Source organism: Coregonus clupeaformis, chromosome 37 (genome assembly GCF_020615455.1).
Source record: "Coregonus clupeaformis isolate EN_2021a chromosome 37, ASM2061545v1, whole genome shotgun sequence".
Taxonomy (NCBI): Eukaryota; Metazoa; Chordata; class Actinopteri; order Salmoniformes; family Salmonidae; genus Coregonus; species Coregonus clupeaformis.
The window spans coordinates 13,604,925-13,623,477 of NC_059228.1; the positions used below are offsets into that span (position 1 = coordinate 13,604,925).

General features: G+C 46.2%; 1 protein-coding gene across 2 annotated transcripts in view; it reads right to left on the bottom strand.

Annotated features, from left to right (window-relative positions):
- Positions 1-11,750: 11,750 nt before the first annotated feature.
- The window catches only part of LOC121581652 (collagen alpha-1(XIX) chain), a 181,899-nt gene continuing 175,096 nt past the window's right edge, over positions 11,751-18,553 (bottom strand). For both annotated transcript variants that reach the window (XM_045211550.1, XM_045211549.1), the window contains 6 exons: positions 18,194-18,248; positions 17,747-17,788; positions 13,183-13,287; positions 12,902-12,955; positions 12,044-12,097; positions 11,751-11,787 (listed from right to left, as the gene is read on the bottom strand). In XM_045211550.1, the coding sequence (XP_045067485.1) occupies positions 12,924-12,955; positions 13,183-13,287; positions 17,747-17,788; positions 18,194-18,248 (234 nt within the window). In that variant the 3' untranslated portion in view covers positions 11,751-11,787; positions 12,044-12,097; positions 12,902-12,923. The remainder of the gene's footprint in view (positions 11,788-12,043; positions 12,098-12,901; positions 12,956-13,182; positions 13,288-17,746; positions 17,789-18,193; positions 18,249-18,553) is intronic.

The following is an 18,553-nucleotide window of genomic DNA, read 5'->3' on the forward strand; positions in this document are numbered from 1 at the left end:
GGGAGCTACCGATGACATTGAGGCATACCTGCATGCATTTGAGGCCACGGCCACTAGGGAAGCCTGGCCCAAGCAACAGTGGGTTGGTCTGTTAGGCCCCTTTCTAACCGGGGAAGCGCTGAATGCTGTCCGGGACCTGGGCCCTGACCAGGTTACTGACTATGATGCCCTGAAGTCTGAGATCCTCAGCAGATATGGACTCACAAAGTTTGGTATGGCCCAGCGCTTTCACAGCTGGACCTTCCAACCAGACCAACCTCCTCGGGCGCAGATGCATGAACTTGTCCGAATCGCAAGGAAATGGCTGGATCCGCAGAGGAATACAGCAGCGGCGGTGGTGGAGGCCGTTGTGGTGGATCGTTACCTCACGCGCCCCTGCCTTATGAGGCAAAACGGTTCATCAGTCAACAGGCCTTGACCACGGCTGATCTGACCGTGGAAGCTGTGGAAAAGTACCAGGCCACAGCGGAGATGCTGAATGCTTCCCGAAAAGACCCCAGGAGTGCGGCCCCACCACAAATGGGAAGAACCCGTCCAAAGGACCCCAAGGTCTCGAACCCAGCCACGTCAGGACTTATCCCGGCTCCAGGGGGAGCCAGAAACCAGGCGGGCCCAAGAAGAGTACACCAGGATGGGGAACCTCGACAGTGTTACCGGTGTGGGGAGATGGGACATATCTCCTGGCAGTGTGGGAAACCAGCCGATGAACCTATGCCCACTGCGGAGTCCTCCAGCTCAGCACCCACACATCGTTTTGCCTCGCTCTTGGGAGGCGTAGATGGCGGCCCAGATCGACCCCCCACCTGCCCGGTAACTGTGAATCACCATGATGTGGAGGCCTTACTGGATTCTGGTAGCCGGGCCACCCTGGTGCGTAAGGATTTGGTGGGCCCAACGTGTCTGACCCCCGGGGAAAGTCCTCCCAGTTTCCTGTGTCCATGGGGACACCAGAGAATACCCCATTACTGAACTTACAATGACCAGCACACGGGGAACCATACACACGACGGCGGGGGTGGTTGATTCCCTCCCCGTCCCTGTCCTAATTGGACGAGACTGCCCAGCCTTTTACCCACTCTGGAGAGAGTCTCAGGAGAGGATAACCCGAGTACCTCGGAAACGGAGAGGCAAGACTCATCCTGGGAAGGCTCCGGTGCAATCCTCCGAGTTACTCACTCCCGCCCGGGCTCTGATAGGGATGGCAGGTGCCCAGACCGACACAGAGACGGAGCTACAGAATCTGGACAAAGAACTGTCTGGTCTGAAGGGGACCGCGGAGAGGTATCGTTTGTTAAAGCAACAGTTAGACATGAAGACAGAAGAGTTAGATATCCTCCAGGCTAAACTCCAACAGAGCTCCTTCCTAAGCAACAGGAGGAGCTGGAGAGGCTGCGCAGGACCATCGAGGAGTGTGAGGAGACCCTGCGCAGTAGTAAGGAGGTCCAGAAGAAGGCAGAGGAGAAGTACAAGGTGTTGGAGAACAAGATGAAGAATGCGGAGGCAGAGAGAGAGAAGGAACTGAAAGCTGCTCAACAGAAGCTAAACTCTGCTAAAACCAAGGCTGATGCGTTCAGTAAGAAACTCAAGGAGAGACAACAGGAGGCTGAGTCCCTGGTCCTAGAGTTGGAGGAGTTGAAGAGAGAGCAGTCTGGCAAGCACCACGGCAATGCGGACGCCCTCTCCCGGCGTGATGCCTTCTTCGCTGCCTTTACCCGACGAGGACGTCGGTCCCGAGGGAGGGGATGTGTGATGTCACGAGAGGCTGTGTCCTGGAGGGACGTTACATCCCCCTGAGGTGGCTGCAAACCCAGACAGCTATGGCTCCATCTGCTGGTATGGTCGGGAACTCCAACCCTCTATGGCCAATCTTCCCACGCAGCTGAAACCAATCAGGAGCTGATGAGCTGAAGGTTTGTTGAAGGGAAGAGACACGGTCTCCAACCTGGGCTCTCTGGAGGACAAGAGTGCTGCACGTCCACTTCCATGAGGAATATAAGGATTTAGAGATACTTACCTTTGGGAAATACTCACCTTTGGATATATGCACCTGTGGAAATACGTGTGGGACATTTGGAAGGACGTTTTGCTGGGTTGGCCACTAGCTGCAACGTGGAATACAGTAAGACTGGGGAAAAGTTATTTGAGCGAGGGAGAGTTATGATTTTGGATGTGGAAGAGACATCCCTGAACTGTTAACCCTTAAAGAGCCACCAGAGAACAGAATTGTGTTACACTTTCGTTAATTTCCCAAGACCTATAATAAAATCCTTGTTTTGTTTGAACCTTGTCTCCTTGCACTACTTGAGCAACCCCGCTGAAAGCTGTGTAGCCTCTCGTGACGTCACAACGTTTTTTGACGACACAATGGTGGTAGGCCTGATCACCGACAAGGATGAGACAGCCTATAGGGAGGAGGTCAGAGACCTGGCAGTGTGATGCCAGGACAACAACCTCTCCCTCAATGTGAGCAAGACAAAGGAGATGATCGTGGACTACAGGAAAAGGAGGGCCGAACAGGCCCCCATTCACATCGACAGGGCTGTAGTGGAGTGGGTCGAGGGTTTGAAGTTCCTTTGTGTCCACATCACCAACAAACTATCATGGTCCAAACACACCAAGAAAGTCGTGAAGAGGGCACGACAATGCCTTTTCCCCCTCAGGAGACTGAAAAGATTTGGCATGGGTCCCCAGATCCTCAAAAAGTTCTACAGCTGCACCATTGAGAACATCCTGACCGGTTGCATCACCGCCTGGTATGGCAACTGCTCAGCATCCGACCGTAAGGCGCTAAAGAGGATAGTGCGTACAGCCCAGTACATCAATGGGGCCAAGCTTCCTGCCATCCAGGACCTCTATACCAGGCGGTGTCATCGTTACAGTGTATTCGAAAAGTATTCAGACCCCTTTATTTTTTCCACATTTTGTTACTTTACAACCTTATTCTAAAATGGATTAAATTGTTTTTTTCCTCATCAATCTACACACAATACCCCATAATGACAAAGCAAAAACTGTTTTTTAGAAATGTTTGCTAATTTATAAAATAAAATAAACTGAAATATGACATTTACATAAGTATTCAGACCCTTTACTCAGTACTTTGTTGAAGCACCTTTGGCAGCGATTACAGCCTCAAGTCTTCTTGGGTATGATGCTACAAGCTTGGAACACCTGTATTTGGGGAGTATCTCCCATTCTTCTCTGCAAATCCTCTCAAGCTCTGTCAGGTTGGATGGGGAGCGTCGCTGCACAGCAATTGTCAGGTCTCTCCAGCGATGTTTGATCGGGTTCAAGTCCGGGCTCTGGCTGGGCCACTCAAGGACATTCAGAGACTTGTCCCAAAGCCACTCCTGCGTTGTCTTGGTTGTGTGCTTAGGGTCATTGTCCTGTTGGAAGGTGAACCTTCGCCCCAGTCTGAGGTCCTGAGCGCTCTGGAGCAGATTTTCATCAGGGATCTCTCTGTATTTTGCTCTGTTCATCCTTCCCTCGATCATGACTAGTCACCCAGTCCCTGCCACTGAAAACATCCCCACAGCATGATGCTGCCACGACCACGCTTCACCGTAGGGATGGTGCCAGGTTTCCTCCAGACGTGACGATTGGTGTTCAGGCCAAAGAGTTCAATCTTGGTTTCATCAGACCAGAGACTCTTGTTTCTCATGGTCTGATAGTCCTTTAGGTGCCTTTTGGCAGACTCCAAGCGGGCAGTCAAATGCCTTTTACTGAGGAGTGGCTTCTGTCTGGCCACTCTACCGTAAAAGCCTGATTGGTGGAGTGCTGCAGAGATGGTTGTCCTTCTGGAAGGTTATCCCAACTTCACGAAGGAACTCTGGTGCTCTGTCAGAGTGACCGTCCGGTTCTTGGTCACCTCCGTGAACAAGGCCCTTCTCCTCTGATTGCTCAGTTTGGCAGAGCGGCCAGCTCTAGGAAGAGTCTTGGTGGTTCCAAACTTCTTCCATTGAAGAGTGATGGAGGCCACTCTGTTCTTGGGGACCTTCAATGCTGCAGACATTTTTTGGTACCCTTCCTCAGATCTGTGCCTCGACACAATCCTGTCTCTGAGCTCTATGGACAATTCCTTCAACCTCATGGCTAGGTTTTTGCTCTGACATGCACTGTCAACTGTGGGACCTTACATAGGCAGGTATGTGCCTTTCCAAATCATGTCCAATCAATTGAATTTACAACAGGTGGACTCCAATCAAATTGTAGAAACATCTCAAGGATGATCAATGGAAACAGGATGCACCTGAGCTCAATTTCGAGTCTCATAGCAAAGGGTCTGAATACTTATGTAAATAAGCTATTTCTGTTTCATATTTGTAATAAATTAGCAAACATTTATAAAAACCTGTTTTCGCTTTGTCATTATGCTGTATTGTGTGTAGATTGATGAGGGTTTAAAAAAACAAATCCATTTTAGAATAAGGCTGTAACGTAACAAAATGTGGAAAAAGTCGAGGGGTCTAAATACTTTCCGAATGCAACGTGTATGCTAGGTGGTGTCAGAGGAAGGCCTGTATGCTAGGTGGTGTCAGAGGAAGGCCTGTATGCTAGGTGGTGTCAGAGGAAGGCCTGTATGCTAGGTGGTGTCAGAGGAAGGCCTGTATGCTAGGTGGTGTCAGAGGAAGGCCCAAAAAATTGTCAAAGACTCCAGTCACCCAAGTCATAGACTGTTCTCTCTGCTACCGTACGGCAAGCGGTACCGGAGCGCCAAGTCTAGGTCCAAAAGGCTCCTTAACAGCTTCTACCCCAGAGCCATTAGACTGGTGAACAAATTAATGAAATGGCCACCTGGAATGTTTGCATTGACACCCTCCCCCTTTGTTTTTACACTGCTGCTACTCGCTGTTTATTATCTATGCATAGTCACTTTACCCCTACCTATATGTACAAATTACCTTGACTAACCTGTACCCCCCCACATTGACTCGGTACCGGTACCCCCTGTATATAGCCTCATTATTGTTATTTTATTTTTCTTTAGTTTATTTTTGTAAATATTCTCTTAACTCTATTTTCTTAAATCTGCATTGTTGGTTAAGGGCTTGTAAGTAAGTATTTCACAGTAAGGTCTACAGTGCCTTGCAAAAGTATTCATCCCCCTTGGCGTTTTTCCTATTTTGTTGCATTACAACCTGTAATTTAAATGGATTTTTATTTGGATTTCATGTAATGCACACAAAATAGTCCAAATTAAGGAAGTGAAATGAAAAAAATGACTTGTTTCAAAAAATTCTAAAAAATAAATAACGGAAAAGTGGTGCATGCATACAGTGGGGAAAAAAAGTATTTAGTCAGCCACCAATTGTGCAAGTTCTCCCACTTAAAAAGATGAGAGAGGCCTGTAATTTTCATCATAGGTACATGTCAACCATGACAGACAAAATGAGAAAACAAATCCAGAAAATCACATTGTAGGATGTTTTATGAATTTATTTGCAAATTATGGTGAAAAATAAGTATTTGGTCAATAACAAAAGTTTCTCAATACTTTGTTATATACCCTTTGTTGGCAATGACACAGGTCAAACGTTTTCTGTAAGTCTTCACAAGGTTTTCACACACTGTTGCTGGTATTTTGGCCCATTCCTCCATGCAGATCTCCTCTAGAGCAGTGATGTTTTGGGGCTGTCGCTGGGCAACACGGACTTTCAACTCCCTCCAAAGATGTTCTATGGGGTTGAGATCTGGAGACTGAATAGGCCACTCCAGGACCTTGAAATGCTTCTTACGAAGCCACTCCTTCGTTGCCCGGGCGGTGTGTTTGGGATCATTGTCATGCTGAAAGACCCAGCCACGTTTCATCTTCAATGCCCTTGCTGATGGAAGGAGGTTTTCACTCAAAATCTCACGATACATGGCCCCATTCATTCTTTCCTTTACACGGATCAGTCGTCCTGGTCCCTTTGCAGAAAAACAGCCCCAAAGCATGATGTTTCCACCCCCATGCTTCACAGTAGGTATGGTGTTCTTTGGATGCAACTCAGAATTATTTATCCTCCAAACACGACGAGTTGAGTTTTTACCAAAAAGTTATATTTTGGTTTCATCTGACCATATGACATTCTCCCAATCCTCTTCTGGATCATCCAAATGCACTCTAGCAAACTTCAGACGGGCCTGGCCATGTACTGGCTTAAGCAGGGGGACACGTCTGGCACTGCAGGATTTGAGTCCCTGGCGGCGTAGTGTGTTACTGATGGTAGGCTTTGTTACTTTGGTCCCAGCTCTCTGCAGGTCATTCACTAGGTCCCCCCGTGTGGTTCTGGGATTTTTGCTCACCATTCTTGTGATCATTTTGACCCCACGGGGTGAGATCTTGCGTGGAGCCCCAGATCGAGGGAGATTATCAGTGGTCTTGTACGTCTTCCATTTCCTAATAATTGCTCCCACAGTTGATTTCTTCAAACCAAGCTGCTTACCTATTGCAGATTCAGTCTTCCCAGCCTGGTGCAGGTCTACAATTTTGTTTCTGGTGTCCTTTGACAGCTCTTTGGTCTTGGCCATAGTGGAGTTTGGAGTGTGACTGTTTGAGGTTGTGGACAGGTGTCTTTTATACTGATAACAAGTTCAAACAGGTGCCATTAATACAGGTAACGAGTGGAGGACAGAGGAGCCTCTTAAAGAAGAAGTTACAGGTCTGTGAGAGCCAGAAATCTTGCTTGTTTGTAGGTGACCAAATACTTATTTTCCACCATAATTTGCAAATAAATTCATAAAAAAATCCTACAATGTGATTTTCTGGATATTTTTTTCTCAATTCGTCTGTCATAGTTGACGTGTACCTATGATGAAAATTACAGGCCTCTCTCATCTTTTTAAGTGGGAGAACTTGCACAATTGGTGGCTGACTAAATACTTTTTTTCCCCACTGTATGTATTCACCCCCTTTGCTATGAAGCCCCTAAATAAGATCTGGTGCAACCAATTACCTTCAGCAGTCACATAATTAGTGAAATAAAGTCCACCTGTGTGCTATCTAAGCATCACATGATCTGTCACATGATCTCAGTATAACTGTTCTGAAAGTCTGCAACACCACTAAGCAAGGGGAACCACCAAGCAAGCGACACCATGAAGACCAAGGAGCTCTCCAAACAGTTCAGGGACAAAGTTGTGGAAAAGTACAGATCAGAGTTGGGTTATCAAAAAATATCAGAAACTTTGAAATTCCCACGGAGCACCATTAAATCCATTATACATTTTTTAAAAGAATATGTCACCACAACAAACCTGCCAAGAGAGGGCTGCCCACCAAAACTCACGAACCAGGCAAGGAGGGCATTAATCAGAGAGGCAACAAAGAGACCAAACATAACCCTGAAGGAGCTGCAAAGCTCCACAGCAACATCCCACGGAGCACCATTAAATCCATTATAAAAAAATTGAAAGAATATGTCACCACAACAAACCTGCCAAGAGAGGGCTGCCCACCAAAACTCACGGACCAGGCAAGGAGGGCATTAATCAGAGAGGCAACAAAGAGACCAAATATAACCCTGAAGGAGCTGCAAAGCTCCACAGCGGAGATTGGAGTATCTGTCCAGAGGGCCACTTTAAGCCGTACACTCCACAGAGCTGGGCTTTATGGAAGAGTGGCCAGAATAAAGTGAGTGGCAAAAAAAAAGAGTGGCCAGTTTGTCGGTGGTCTCGTCATTGTTGGTAATCAAGCCTACTACTGTTGTGTCGTCTGCAAACTTGATGATTGAGTTGGAGGCGTGCTTGGCCACGCAGTCATGGTTGAACAGGGAGTACAGGAGGGGGCTGAGCACGCTCCCTTGTGGGGCCCCAGTGTTGAGGATCAGCGAAGTGGAGATGTTGTTTCCTACCTTCACCACCTGGGGGCGGCCCGTCAGGAAGTCCAGGACCCAGTTGCACAGGGTGGGGTTCAGACCCAGGGCCTCAAGCTTAATGATAAACTTGGAGGGTACTATGGTGTTGAATGCTGAGCTATAGTCAATGAACAGCATTCTTACATAGGTATTCCTCTTGTCCAGATGGGATAGTGCAGTGTGCAGTGTGATGGCAATTGCATCGTCTGTGGATCTATTGGGGCGGTAAGTAAATTGAAGTGGGTCTAGGTTGACAGGTAAGGTAGAAGTGATATGATCCTTGACTAGTCTCTCAAAGCACTTCATGATGACAGAGGTGAGTGCTACAGGGCGATAGTCATTTAGTTCAGTTACCTATGCTTTCTTGGGTACAGGAACAATGGTGGCCATCTTGAAGCATGTGGGAACAGCAGACTGGGAAAGGGAGAGATTGAATATGTCCATGAACACACCAGCCAGCTGGTCTGCGCATGCTCTGAGGACGCGGCTAGGGATGCCGTCTGGGCCAACAGCCTTGCGGGGGTTAACATGCTTAAAAGTCTTAATCACGTCGGCCATGGAGAAGGAGAGGCCACAGTCCTGTGGCACAGGTAGTGGGCCTCGTCAGTGGCACTGTGTTATCCTCAAAGTGGTCGAAGAAGGTGTTTAGCTTGTCTGGAAGCGAGACGTCTGTGTCGGCGACGTGGCTGGTTTTCTTTTTGTAGTCCGTGATTGTCTGTAGACCCTGCCACATACGTCTCGTGTCTGAGCCGTTGAATTGCGACTCCACTTTGTCTCTATACTGATGTTTTGCCAGTTTAATTGCTTTGCGGAGTGAGTAGCTACACTGTTTGTATTCTGCCATATTCCCAGTCACCTTGCCATGGTTGAATGTGGTGGTTCGTGCTTTCAGATTTGCGCGAATGCTGCCGTCTATCCACGGTTTCTGGTTAGGGTAGGTTTGAATAGTCACAGTGGGCACAACATCACCTAAACACTTCCTGATAAACTCTGTCACCGTTTCAGTGTATATGTCTAAATTATTTTCGGAAGCTACCCGGAACATATCCCAGTCCGCGTGATCAAAACAATCTTGAAGCGTGGATTCCGATTGGTCAGACCAGCGTTGAATAGTCCTTAGCACAGGTACTTCCTGTTTGAGTTTCTGCCTATAGGAAGGGAGAAGCAAAATGGAGTCGTGGTCAGATTTGCCGAAAGGAGGGCGGGGGAGGGCCTTATAACCATCCCGGAAGTTTGAATAGCAATGGTCGAGGATTTTAGCAGCGCGAGTACAACAGTCGATATGTTGATAGAACTTCGGCAACCTAGTCCTCAAATTTGCTTTGTTAAAATCCCCGGCTACAATAAATGCAGCCTCAGGATATGTGGTTTCCAGTTTGCATAAGGTCCAGTGAAGTTCTTTGAGGGCCGTCGTGGTATCGGCTTGAGGGGGGATATACACGGCCGTGACTATAGCCGAAGAGAATTCTCTTGGGAGATAATACGGTCGGCATTTGATTGTGAGGTATTCTAGGTTGGGTGAACAGAAGGACTCGAGTTCCTCTATGTTACTACAATTACACCATGAGTCGTTAATCATGAAACACACACCTCCGCCCTTCTGCTTCCCGGAGATATATTTATTCCTGTCTGCGCGATGAACTGAGAACCCATCTGGCTGGACCGATTTCGACAGAATATCCCAAGAGAGCCTTGTTTCCGTGAAACAGAGTATGTTACAGGCCTTGATGTCTCTCTAGAAAGATGTCATTGCCCGTAGTTCGTTGACTTTGTTAACCAAAGATTGAAGATTAGCGAGTAGTATACTTGGAAGCGGTGGGTGGTGTGCGCGCCTCCTAGGTCGAACCAGCAGGCCGCTCCGAGTGCCTCCCCTCCGCCGGCGATGTTTTGGGTCAGCTGCTGGAATCAGTTCAATTGCCCTGGGGAGAGCAAACAAAGGATCTGCTTCGGGAAAGTCATATTCCTGGTCGTAATGCTGGTGAGTTACCGCCGCTCTGATATCCAATAGTTTTTCCCGGCTGTATTTAATGATGCAAAACACTTTCTGAGCTAATAATGTAAAGAATAATACATAAAAAAACTAAATACTGAAAAGTTTCCTAAGAGCTAGTCGCGAGGCCGCCATCTTCGTCGGTGCCAGAGAATCTGTGGTATGACTTAGAGATTGCTGTACACCAGCGGAACCCATCCAACTTGAAGGAGCTGGAGCAGTTTTGTCTTGAAGAATGGGCAAACAATCCCAGTGGCTAGATGTGCCAAGCTTATAGCGACATACCCCAAGAGACTTGCAGCTGTAATTGCTGCAAAAGGTGGCTCTACAAAGTATTGACTTTGGGGGGGGTGAATAGTTATACACGCTCAAGTTTTCTGTTTTTTTGTCTTATTTCTTGTTTGTTTCACAAGAAAAAATATTTATCTTCAAAGTGGTAGGCATGTTGTGTAAATCAAATGATACAAACCCCCAAAAAATCCATTTTAATTCCAGGTTGTAAGTCAACAAAATAGGAAAAATGCCAAGGGGGGTGAATATTTTCGCAAGCTCCTTTACACCTATTGTATTCAGCACATGTGATATTTTGTAAGTTTTGTTATTTGATTTAAATGGGCAAAACGAGTGACCTAAGTAACTTTGAGCATGGTATGATCGTCGGTGCCAGGCGCACCGGTTCCAGTACCTCTGAAACACTTGGCCTCCTGGGCTTTTCATGCAGGACAGCGTCTAGGGTTTACAGAGAATGGTGCGACAAACAAAAAACATTCAGTCCTGTGGGCGAAAACAGCTCATTGATGAGAGGTCGAAGGAGAATGGCAAGAATCGTGCAGGCTAACAGGCGGGCCACAAACAGGCAAGTAATGGCGCAGTACAACAATGGTGTGCGGAACGACATCTCGGAACGCACAACTCGTCGGTCCTTTTCACGGATGGGCTATTGCAGCAGATGACCACACCAGCTTCCACTCCTATCAGCAAAAAACAAGAAGAAGCGGGTCCAGTGGGCACGCGATCACCAACACTGGAAAACTGAGGAGTGGAAAAACATTGCCTGGTCTGACGAGTCCCGGTTCCTGTTGCGTCATGATGATGGCAGAGTCAGGATTTGGCCTAAGCAGCATGAATCCATGGCCCCATCCTGCCTGGTGTCAACGGTACAGGCTGGTGGTGTAATGGTGTGGGGAATGTTTTCCTGGCACATGTTAGGTCCCTTGATACCAATTGAGCAACGTTTCCATGCCCCAAAGAATTCAGGCTGTTCTGGAGGCAAAGTGGGGTCCGACCCGGTACCTAATAAACTGGCCACTGAGTGCATGTTGCCCTAAGAGTTGTGCAAGCTTGGTGGAATCTTATTCAAAAGGATTAACAGCTGTAACGGCAGCTGTAACGCTTCCACCAAGTAAAAGTGAAGACATACGCAATCAATACATCATCATTTTATATTTCTTAGTAATTTGGAAATGTTCTATAATTTTTCTTTCACTTAAAAAAATGTGAAGTAGGTTGTGTAGCTCGATAGGGAAAAAAATCTAATTTAATCCCTTTTTAGATTTAATTTTAAGGTAAAAAATGATGAAGACCGTGCAAGTGTGCATAGACTTTTCACTAGCGACTGTACATGCATACAGTGCGTGTACACACAACATCTCTTTCTTACCCTCTCTCCCTTTGTTCCTGGCTGACCCATCGGCCCCGGTCTGCCCATGACACCCTGCAAATAGAAACAAAGTACATCAATTAACTGGGTCAGAGACTAAATATAGAAACTGAATGAGAAAAAATAGGGACCAAACAATGATTATGGTGTTCTCAGTGACAGTTATATTATCAGCAACACAGTACTACACATGCATTATAACTAGGGATGAATAGACGTGACTGATGATTTGATGTTGTTTTGCTTACAGGGGCTCCAGTACGGCCTGTTGCACCCAGAAAGCCTGGAACTCCAGGAGAGCCCTGAGAAAAGAACAAGAAACATCAGAGAACAGTATAAATACAATCGTTGTCACTTCCTGTGTAATAGTTAGTGTCTGATAACCTAACTGGTAGGTTTACATAAAGGACAAGAGGAGAGGTAACCTCGTTTGCTTTTTCGGGACTATTCCATTGGTTCCATTGTACAAGGGGCAAGATGAAGTGAACTTTCAAGCACACTCAAGCATGTTGAAGTATTTGATTTGTGTATTGGGCCCAGGACAGGTCTGAAACCCACCTCATCTCCCTTTTCTCCACTAGGCCCAGGGAATCCTCTCTCTCCTTTCACCCCCTACAACAGGAAACAACATCAGTGAATGAGTAAACAGCAACAACAACGGTCCATAGTAAAAAAAAAAAAATTTGCTCGTGAAATAAGAAATAACTACCACCATAATATACAGTATGTTCTCTCCAAACCTTCTAATAGTCTCAAACCAGTGGCATGACGGGTGGTCGTACATTTCACTTTGACTTCTAGTTTCTAATAGAGCCAATTAGAAGCGACTGCCTGGGTAATTTTACTACTACAGGACACTGCTGTGTATCCATGGTAACCATTTCTGCAGCCAGCAACTCTGAAGATAGGAACATGCTGGACTAACATTGTGAATGTTTGAATCTTTGGTTCAACGGTTGGTGTCTGAATCTTCCTAAATCTCTCTGATGAAAAGAAATATGAGCAACTGTGAGAGCCTATGTCGTGCATTATAGCGCGTTATGCATAGCTTATAATGCATTATGAAGAGGGTATTTTTTCGCAGGATGTATTACGAAAAAAGTCAACTGAAAATGAATAGCAACAATGGATACAACCATGTTCAAGTGTTGTCCCCAGTGATATTACGCACATATTTAATACTATTCCATTATCTTCTCTAATTCACTTTGGCATGCTGAGATTTGCACTGAATGGAGTGAATTGAGTATTTGTAAGGTGGAAAGTAATTATGTATACATTGGATGCATCCCAAATGGCCTCCTAATCCTTACACAGGGCACTACTTTTGACCAGAGCCTTACAGTGCACTATGTGTGGAATAGGGTGCCATTTGGAACACATTCATTATAATCAGGATGACACATTGTTTCCTACCTTTGGGCCTTCTTTTCCTGGATTACCGAGAGGTCCTCGCACTCCTGGATCCCCCTGTTTAGGAAGGACACACACGCACACACACACACACGCACACACACACAAATCAATGACACAAATCACAAATCACACAAACACAAACACAAACGCATGCACAGAGAAAGACACACACACAACCCCCCCCACACACACACACACACAACTTGCCCCCAGGGGTTCCAATCTCACCCTTCTGGGCAGGCAGACACAAACACACACACACACGGTCATCAGACACTCACCTTTTCTCCCACCATGCCTTGCACTCCTGGCACTCCATGGGTTCCCTTCTCGCCCTTCTGCCCAGGCAGACCTGGCACTCTGGTCTGGCACACAGTGCAGCCATTCTGCCAACACACAACGGGGGAAGAGGTACGGTCATACAGACCAGATATCTGTCATCTCACTGAGTCACAGCAGGGAAATGCAGTGCATTTGCTCCTTTCGTTGGCATTCCATCTCCCCCGGATCGAAGACAAGACCCCGGCTGACATCTTAATGTTCTCTGAATGTTTCCGCAACATTGAAGTTAATGTGAGCACACTGAGAACCAGACATTGTCCTATTTCCCACTCAATCTCTAACCGACTGATTGTGACATTTAGGGATCATTTGAAATATCACAGTCTCCCATCCAGTTCAGGTTTCACTGAGTAACACTTATTTACATTGAAAGTGTTTTTTATTTTATGCAGGACTAGGCTTAGTCTGTGTCTGGGAAACCAGCCCTGTCTGGGAAACCAGCCCTGTCTGGGAAACCAGCCCTGTCTGGGAAACCAGCCCTGTCTGGGAAACCAGCCCTGTCTGGGAAACCATTATGCAATTCAAGGTATTATGTTATTATATCCCACCTAATTATGAACCTGGAACATCTCAAAAGAGACCAGCTCTGGAGAGATGCACTCTGTACTCCTGCACTGTGGAGTTGTTGAAGGGTACTTTCCCTACAGCAGCAGACATTCTGTACTCTGCTTAAGATAATTAGGATCAACTGTATCCGTTACCCAGAGGCACTTACTTCATAGAAGAATGCTATGCGTGTACAAAACATTAAGGACATCCACCTAATATTGAGTTGCACCCCCCTTTCAATCAGAACAGCCTCAATTCGTCGGGGCACGGACTCTACAAGGGGTCGAAAGCGTTCCACAGGGATGCTGGCCCATGTTGACTCCAATGCTTCTCACAGATTTGTCAAGTTGGGTGGATGTCCTTTGGGTGGTGGCCCATTCTTGAGACACACGGGAAACTGTTGAGCATGAAAAACCCAGCAGCGTTGCAGTTCTTGACACACTCAAACCGGTGCGCCTGACTCCTACCACCATACCCTGTTCAAAGGCACTTAAATATTTTGTCTTGCCCATTCACCCTCTGAATGGGACACACACACAATCCATGTCTCAATTGTCTCAAGGCTTAAAAATCCTCCGATAACCTGTCTCCTCCTCTTCATCTACACCGATTTAAGTGGATTTAACAAGTGACATCAATAAGGGACAAGCTTTTACCTGGATTCACCGGGTCAGTATATGTCATGGAAAGGTGCAGGTGTTCCTAATGTTTTGTCCACTTAGTGTATATACAGTACAAGAACATTCTTTGAATACGTTCCACCTTCAACCATTTAACAAAACTGTAAATGTATATCAATTCTGTAGACAATTAGGCAAATTATACAGTAAGTAGGCTATATGACCCCTCGTGTCACTGGCATTTAGATTTATTAGAGAAGAGCGGTGGGAAGATATTTTATGTAACTTGGGAGTACAATGGTTTTTTTTCTTGAGTCTTGAGTGAAGTATCTTGAAACAAAAAAAGTTTCAATTCAGCTAAGTGCTCCTTTCAGTTTGAAATAGCAAATAACGTATGTTGTAAAGTGACCAAACTTTGTAAATTAAAGTGAAGAAACAGAAAAGCTATTCTTGGGGAGTGTTGTCATTCAGCGCATCAAGTTGGATGACACAGAATCAGGCCAGCAGCACATTGTAAAAAAGGGCACAGAGGCCTTTAAACATGCAGGTTAGCTGGCCTTTAAACATGCAGAGTGGTCATTAGCTGGCAGAGCCACAAAGTCATAAAACCTAACCCTAACCTTAACCACACTGCTAAATCTAATGCCAAAAAGCACATTTTTGTTTACATGAGTTTTTACAACATAGACAATTTTGACTTTGCAGCTGGCCCATCTAGCGGAAATCGCTCAGTTCTGCCTCCAGGGCAAGATTCATGACAATAAATGTCAACCTGCTTTGAACAGCTAAAAGCTTGTAAACTTAATTCATTAAACTGGGCTTCCTTTTTTTGTTGTCTGGTTGAATAAAATGTTATATCTCTCTCTCTCTCTCTCTCTCTCTCTCTCTCTCTCTCTCTCTCTCTCTCTCTCTCTCTCTCTCTCTCTCTCTCTCTCTCTCTCTCTCTCTCTCTCTCTCTCTCTCTCTCTCTCTCTCTCTCTCTCTCTCTTGCGCCCTCTCTCTCTCTTGCGCCCTCTCTCTCTCTTGCGCCCTCTCTCTCTCGCGCCCTCTCTCTCCCCTTTCCCTCTCTCTCTCCCCCCTTCCCCCTCTCTCTCTCCCCCTCTCCCCCTCTCTCTCCCCTTCCCCCTCTCTCTCCCCCCTTCCCCCTCTCTCTCTTTCTCTCTATCTCGCTTCCCCCCCTCTCTCTCAGCAGTAGGAGAGAATCAATGCTTCAGATAAAGGTTTCTATCCACTGTCAGTCCACTCAGTCACCCCGCAAACAGCTGGAGCTGAATGATATCATCATTAAAAACCAACAGACACAATCCTGTTTTAAATACAAATCCTTTCTTCTCTGACTGAAAAGTGAAGGATGAATGGATGGATGTGAGATCATCTTAGCTGGCTGAGAGGGACTAGCATTTATCACAACTGAACAGAGAAGAGAGGGAAGAGACAGACATAGAGAGAGAATAGACAGAGAGAGAGAGAAGAGACAGACGGACAGAGAAGAGACAGACGGAGAGAGAGAATAGGCAGAGAGAGAGAGAGAGAAAATAGACAGATGGAGAGAGAGAAGAGACAGATGGAGAGAGAAGAGACATACAGAGAGAGAAGAGACAGAGAGAGAAGAGACAGACGGAGAGAGAAGAGACACAGAGAGAGAAGAGACAGAGAGAGAGAGAAGAGATTGACGGAGAGAGAGACGAGACAGACGGCGAGAGAAGAGACAGGGAGAGAGAAGAGACACAGAGAGTGAAGACACAGACAGAGAGAGAAGAGACAGACGAGAGAGAGAAGAGAAGAGAGAGAAGAGACCGAGAGAGAGAGATGAGACAGACGGCGAGAGAAGAGACAGAGAGAGAGAGAAGAGACAGAGAGAGCGAGAAGAGACACAGAGAGAGAGAAGAGACAGACGGACAGAGAAGAGACAGACGGAGAGAGACGAGACAGAGAGAGAGAAAAGAGACAGACAGAGAGAGAGACGAGACAGACGGAGAGAGAGGTAACAGACAGAGAGAGAAGAGACAGGGAGAGAGAGAGGAGACAGAGAGAAAGAGAAGAGACACAGAGAGAGAGAAGAGACAGACAGAGAGAGAAGAGACAGATGGAGAGAGAAGAGACAGACGGAGAGAGAAGAGACAGACGGAGAGAGAAGAGACAGGGAGAGAGAGAGGAGACAGACAGAGAGAGAAGAGACAGATGGAGAGAGAAGAGACAGATGGAGAGAGAAGAGACAGATGGAGAGAGAAGAGACAGACGGAGAAATAAGAGACAGACAGAGAGAGAAGAGACAGGGAGAGAGAGAGGAGACAGAGAGAAAGAGAAGAGACAGAGAGAGAGAGAAGAGACAGACAGAGAGAGAGAGAGAAGAGACAGATGGAGAGAGAGACGAGACAGACGGAGAGAGAGAATAGATGGAGAAGGATAGAGAGATAGATGTTGGAGAGATAGATGGAGAAGGAGAAAAGTATTGTCCCTTTTGGTCTTAGCAACAAGGTAGCCGTGAGAATAAACAACTGACAACAGAAACTCTGGTTTGTGTCTCAAATGGCACCCTATTCCCTATGTAGTGCACTACTTTTGACAAGAGCCCGGCCGAAGGGTTCTGGTCAAAAGTAGTTCACAATGTAGGGAATAGGGTGACATTTGAGACACAGCCCTGGTGTACTCCAGCAGGGATGTATTGAACAACAGCATTCTTCATAGGACTTTTCAAGGATTCCTGTTGAATATAACAGAATATAACAGGGGCGGCAGGTAGCTTAGTGGTTAAGAGCGTTGTGCCAGTAACCGAAAGGTCGCTGGTTCTAATCCCTGAGCCGACTAGGTGAAAGGCACTTAACCCTAATCGCTCCTGTAAGTCGCTCTGGATAAGAGCGTCTGCTAAATGTTAAAAAAATATAAAAAATCCATAGTGGATTTCCAATTTCTTGAATGTATAACTGCAGTTCACCACTACCACCTGATGGAGGCGCTCCTGAGCTTCTGTCAATAATACTCTAACATCACCCTAATAGGTTTAGTACTGGTGAAAATATCATATCCATTAAAAGCTTGTTTTGGATTACAACTGTGAGGTCCTAAACTGTGGAATGCACCACTGTGGGTAACTGATGCATTTCTAGCAGTCCTACACCCTCAGTCCATGTTCATCTACTTGTTGGCACTTCAAGGTATTCAACAAATTGTCTTCCATGAATACTGTCCATGAAAAAATAATGTATGATTTATGTACCACACAGAATAATGTTGGAATGATAATTCCAAAATTCAATAAAAAATAAAAAATAAAAATGCATTGTTTTTTTTAAAATCATACGACACAACAGTAATAAATGAAACAGTGCTGTACCTTGAGTGAAGAGCTCATATCTCCGACAATTGGCAAGGCAGTCTGTTGGAAAGAGATATTGTCATCATAAATGTTGTATAACGACTATAGATGTAAAGAAATGTCAATTCATATTTTAGTGATCTTTTTCTGTCAGATCATAGTTGAATGAACCTCTCATAATTATCTTAACATCACTCGAAGCCTGAAATCTTATGACTGATACTGAAACACTCGTTACCATGACTGGTTTTATGGTGGTATGAATGCCTTATACATAGCCCCTTCAAGTACAGTGTAACCAAATCTTCTCCTGGGATTTCAGTTTTCTGTAAAATAGTTGTCTTTCTGTGGTTCTGAGGCATTTAAACCAAACATGGTACAGTGGGCTTAACACCTCCAAGTGAAACTGATACAGTATATCTATCTCTGTGAGAGAGATAAGAAAGAGATGAGCAGTTCACTTACTGGTGCACCCGGGGGGGCCAGGTGGACCTGGGGGTCCTTCTCGACCAGGGGATCCCTTCAAATGAGAGAGAAATAATGATGAGTGGAGGAGAGGAGGAGTGGAGGAGAGGAGGAGTGGAGGAGAGAGGAGGAGTGGAGGAGAGAGGAGGAGTGGAGCAGAGGAGGAGTGGAGGAGAGGAGGAGTGGAGCAGAGGAGGAGTGGAGCAGAGGAGGAGTGGAGGAGAGAGGAGGAGTGGAGCAGAGGAGGAGTGGAGGAGAGGAGGAGTGGAGTGGAGGAGAGGAGGAGTGGAGGAGTGGAGGAGAGGAGGAGTGGAGTGGAGGAGAGGAGGAGTGGAGGAGTGGAGGAGAGAGGAGGAGTCG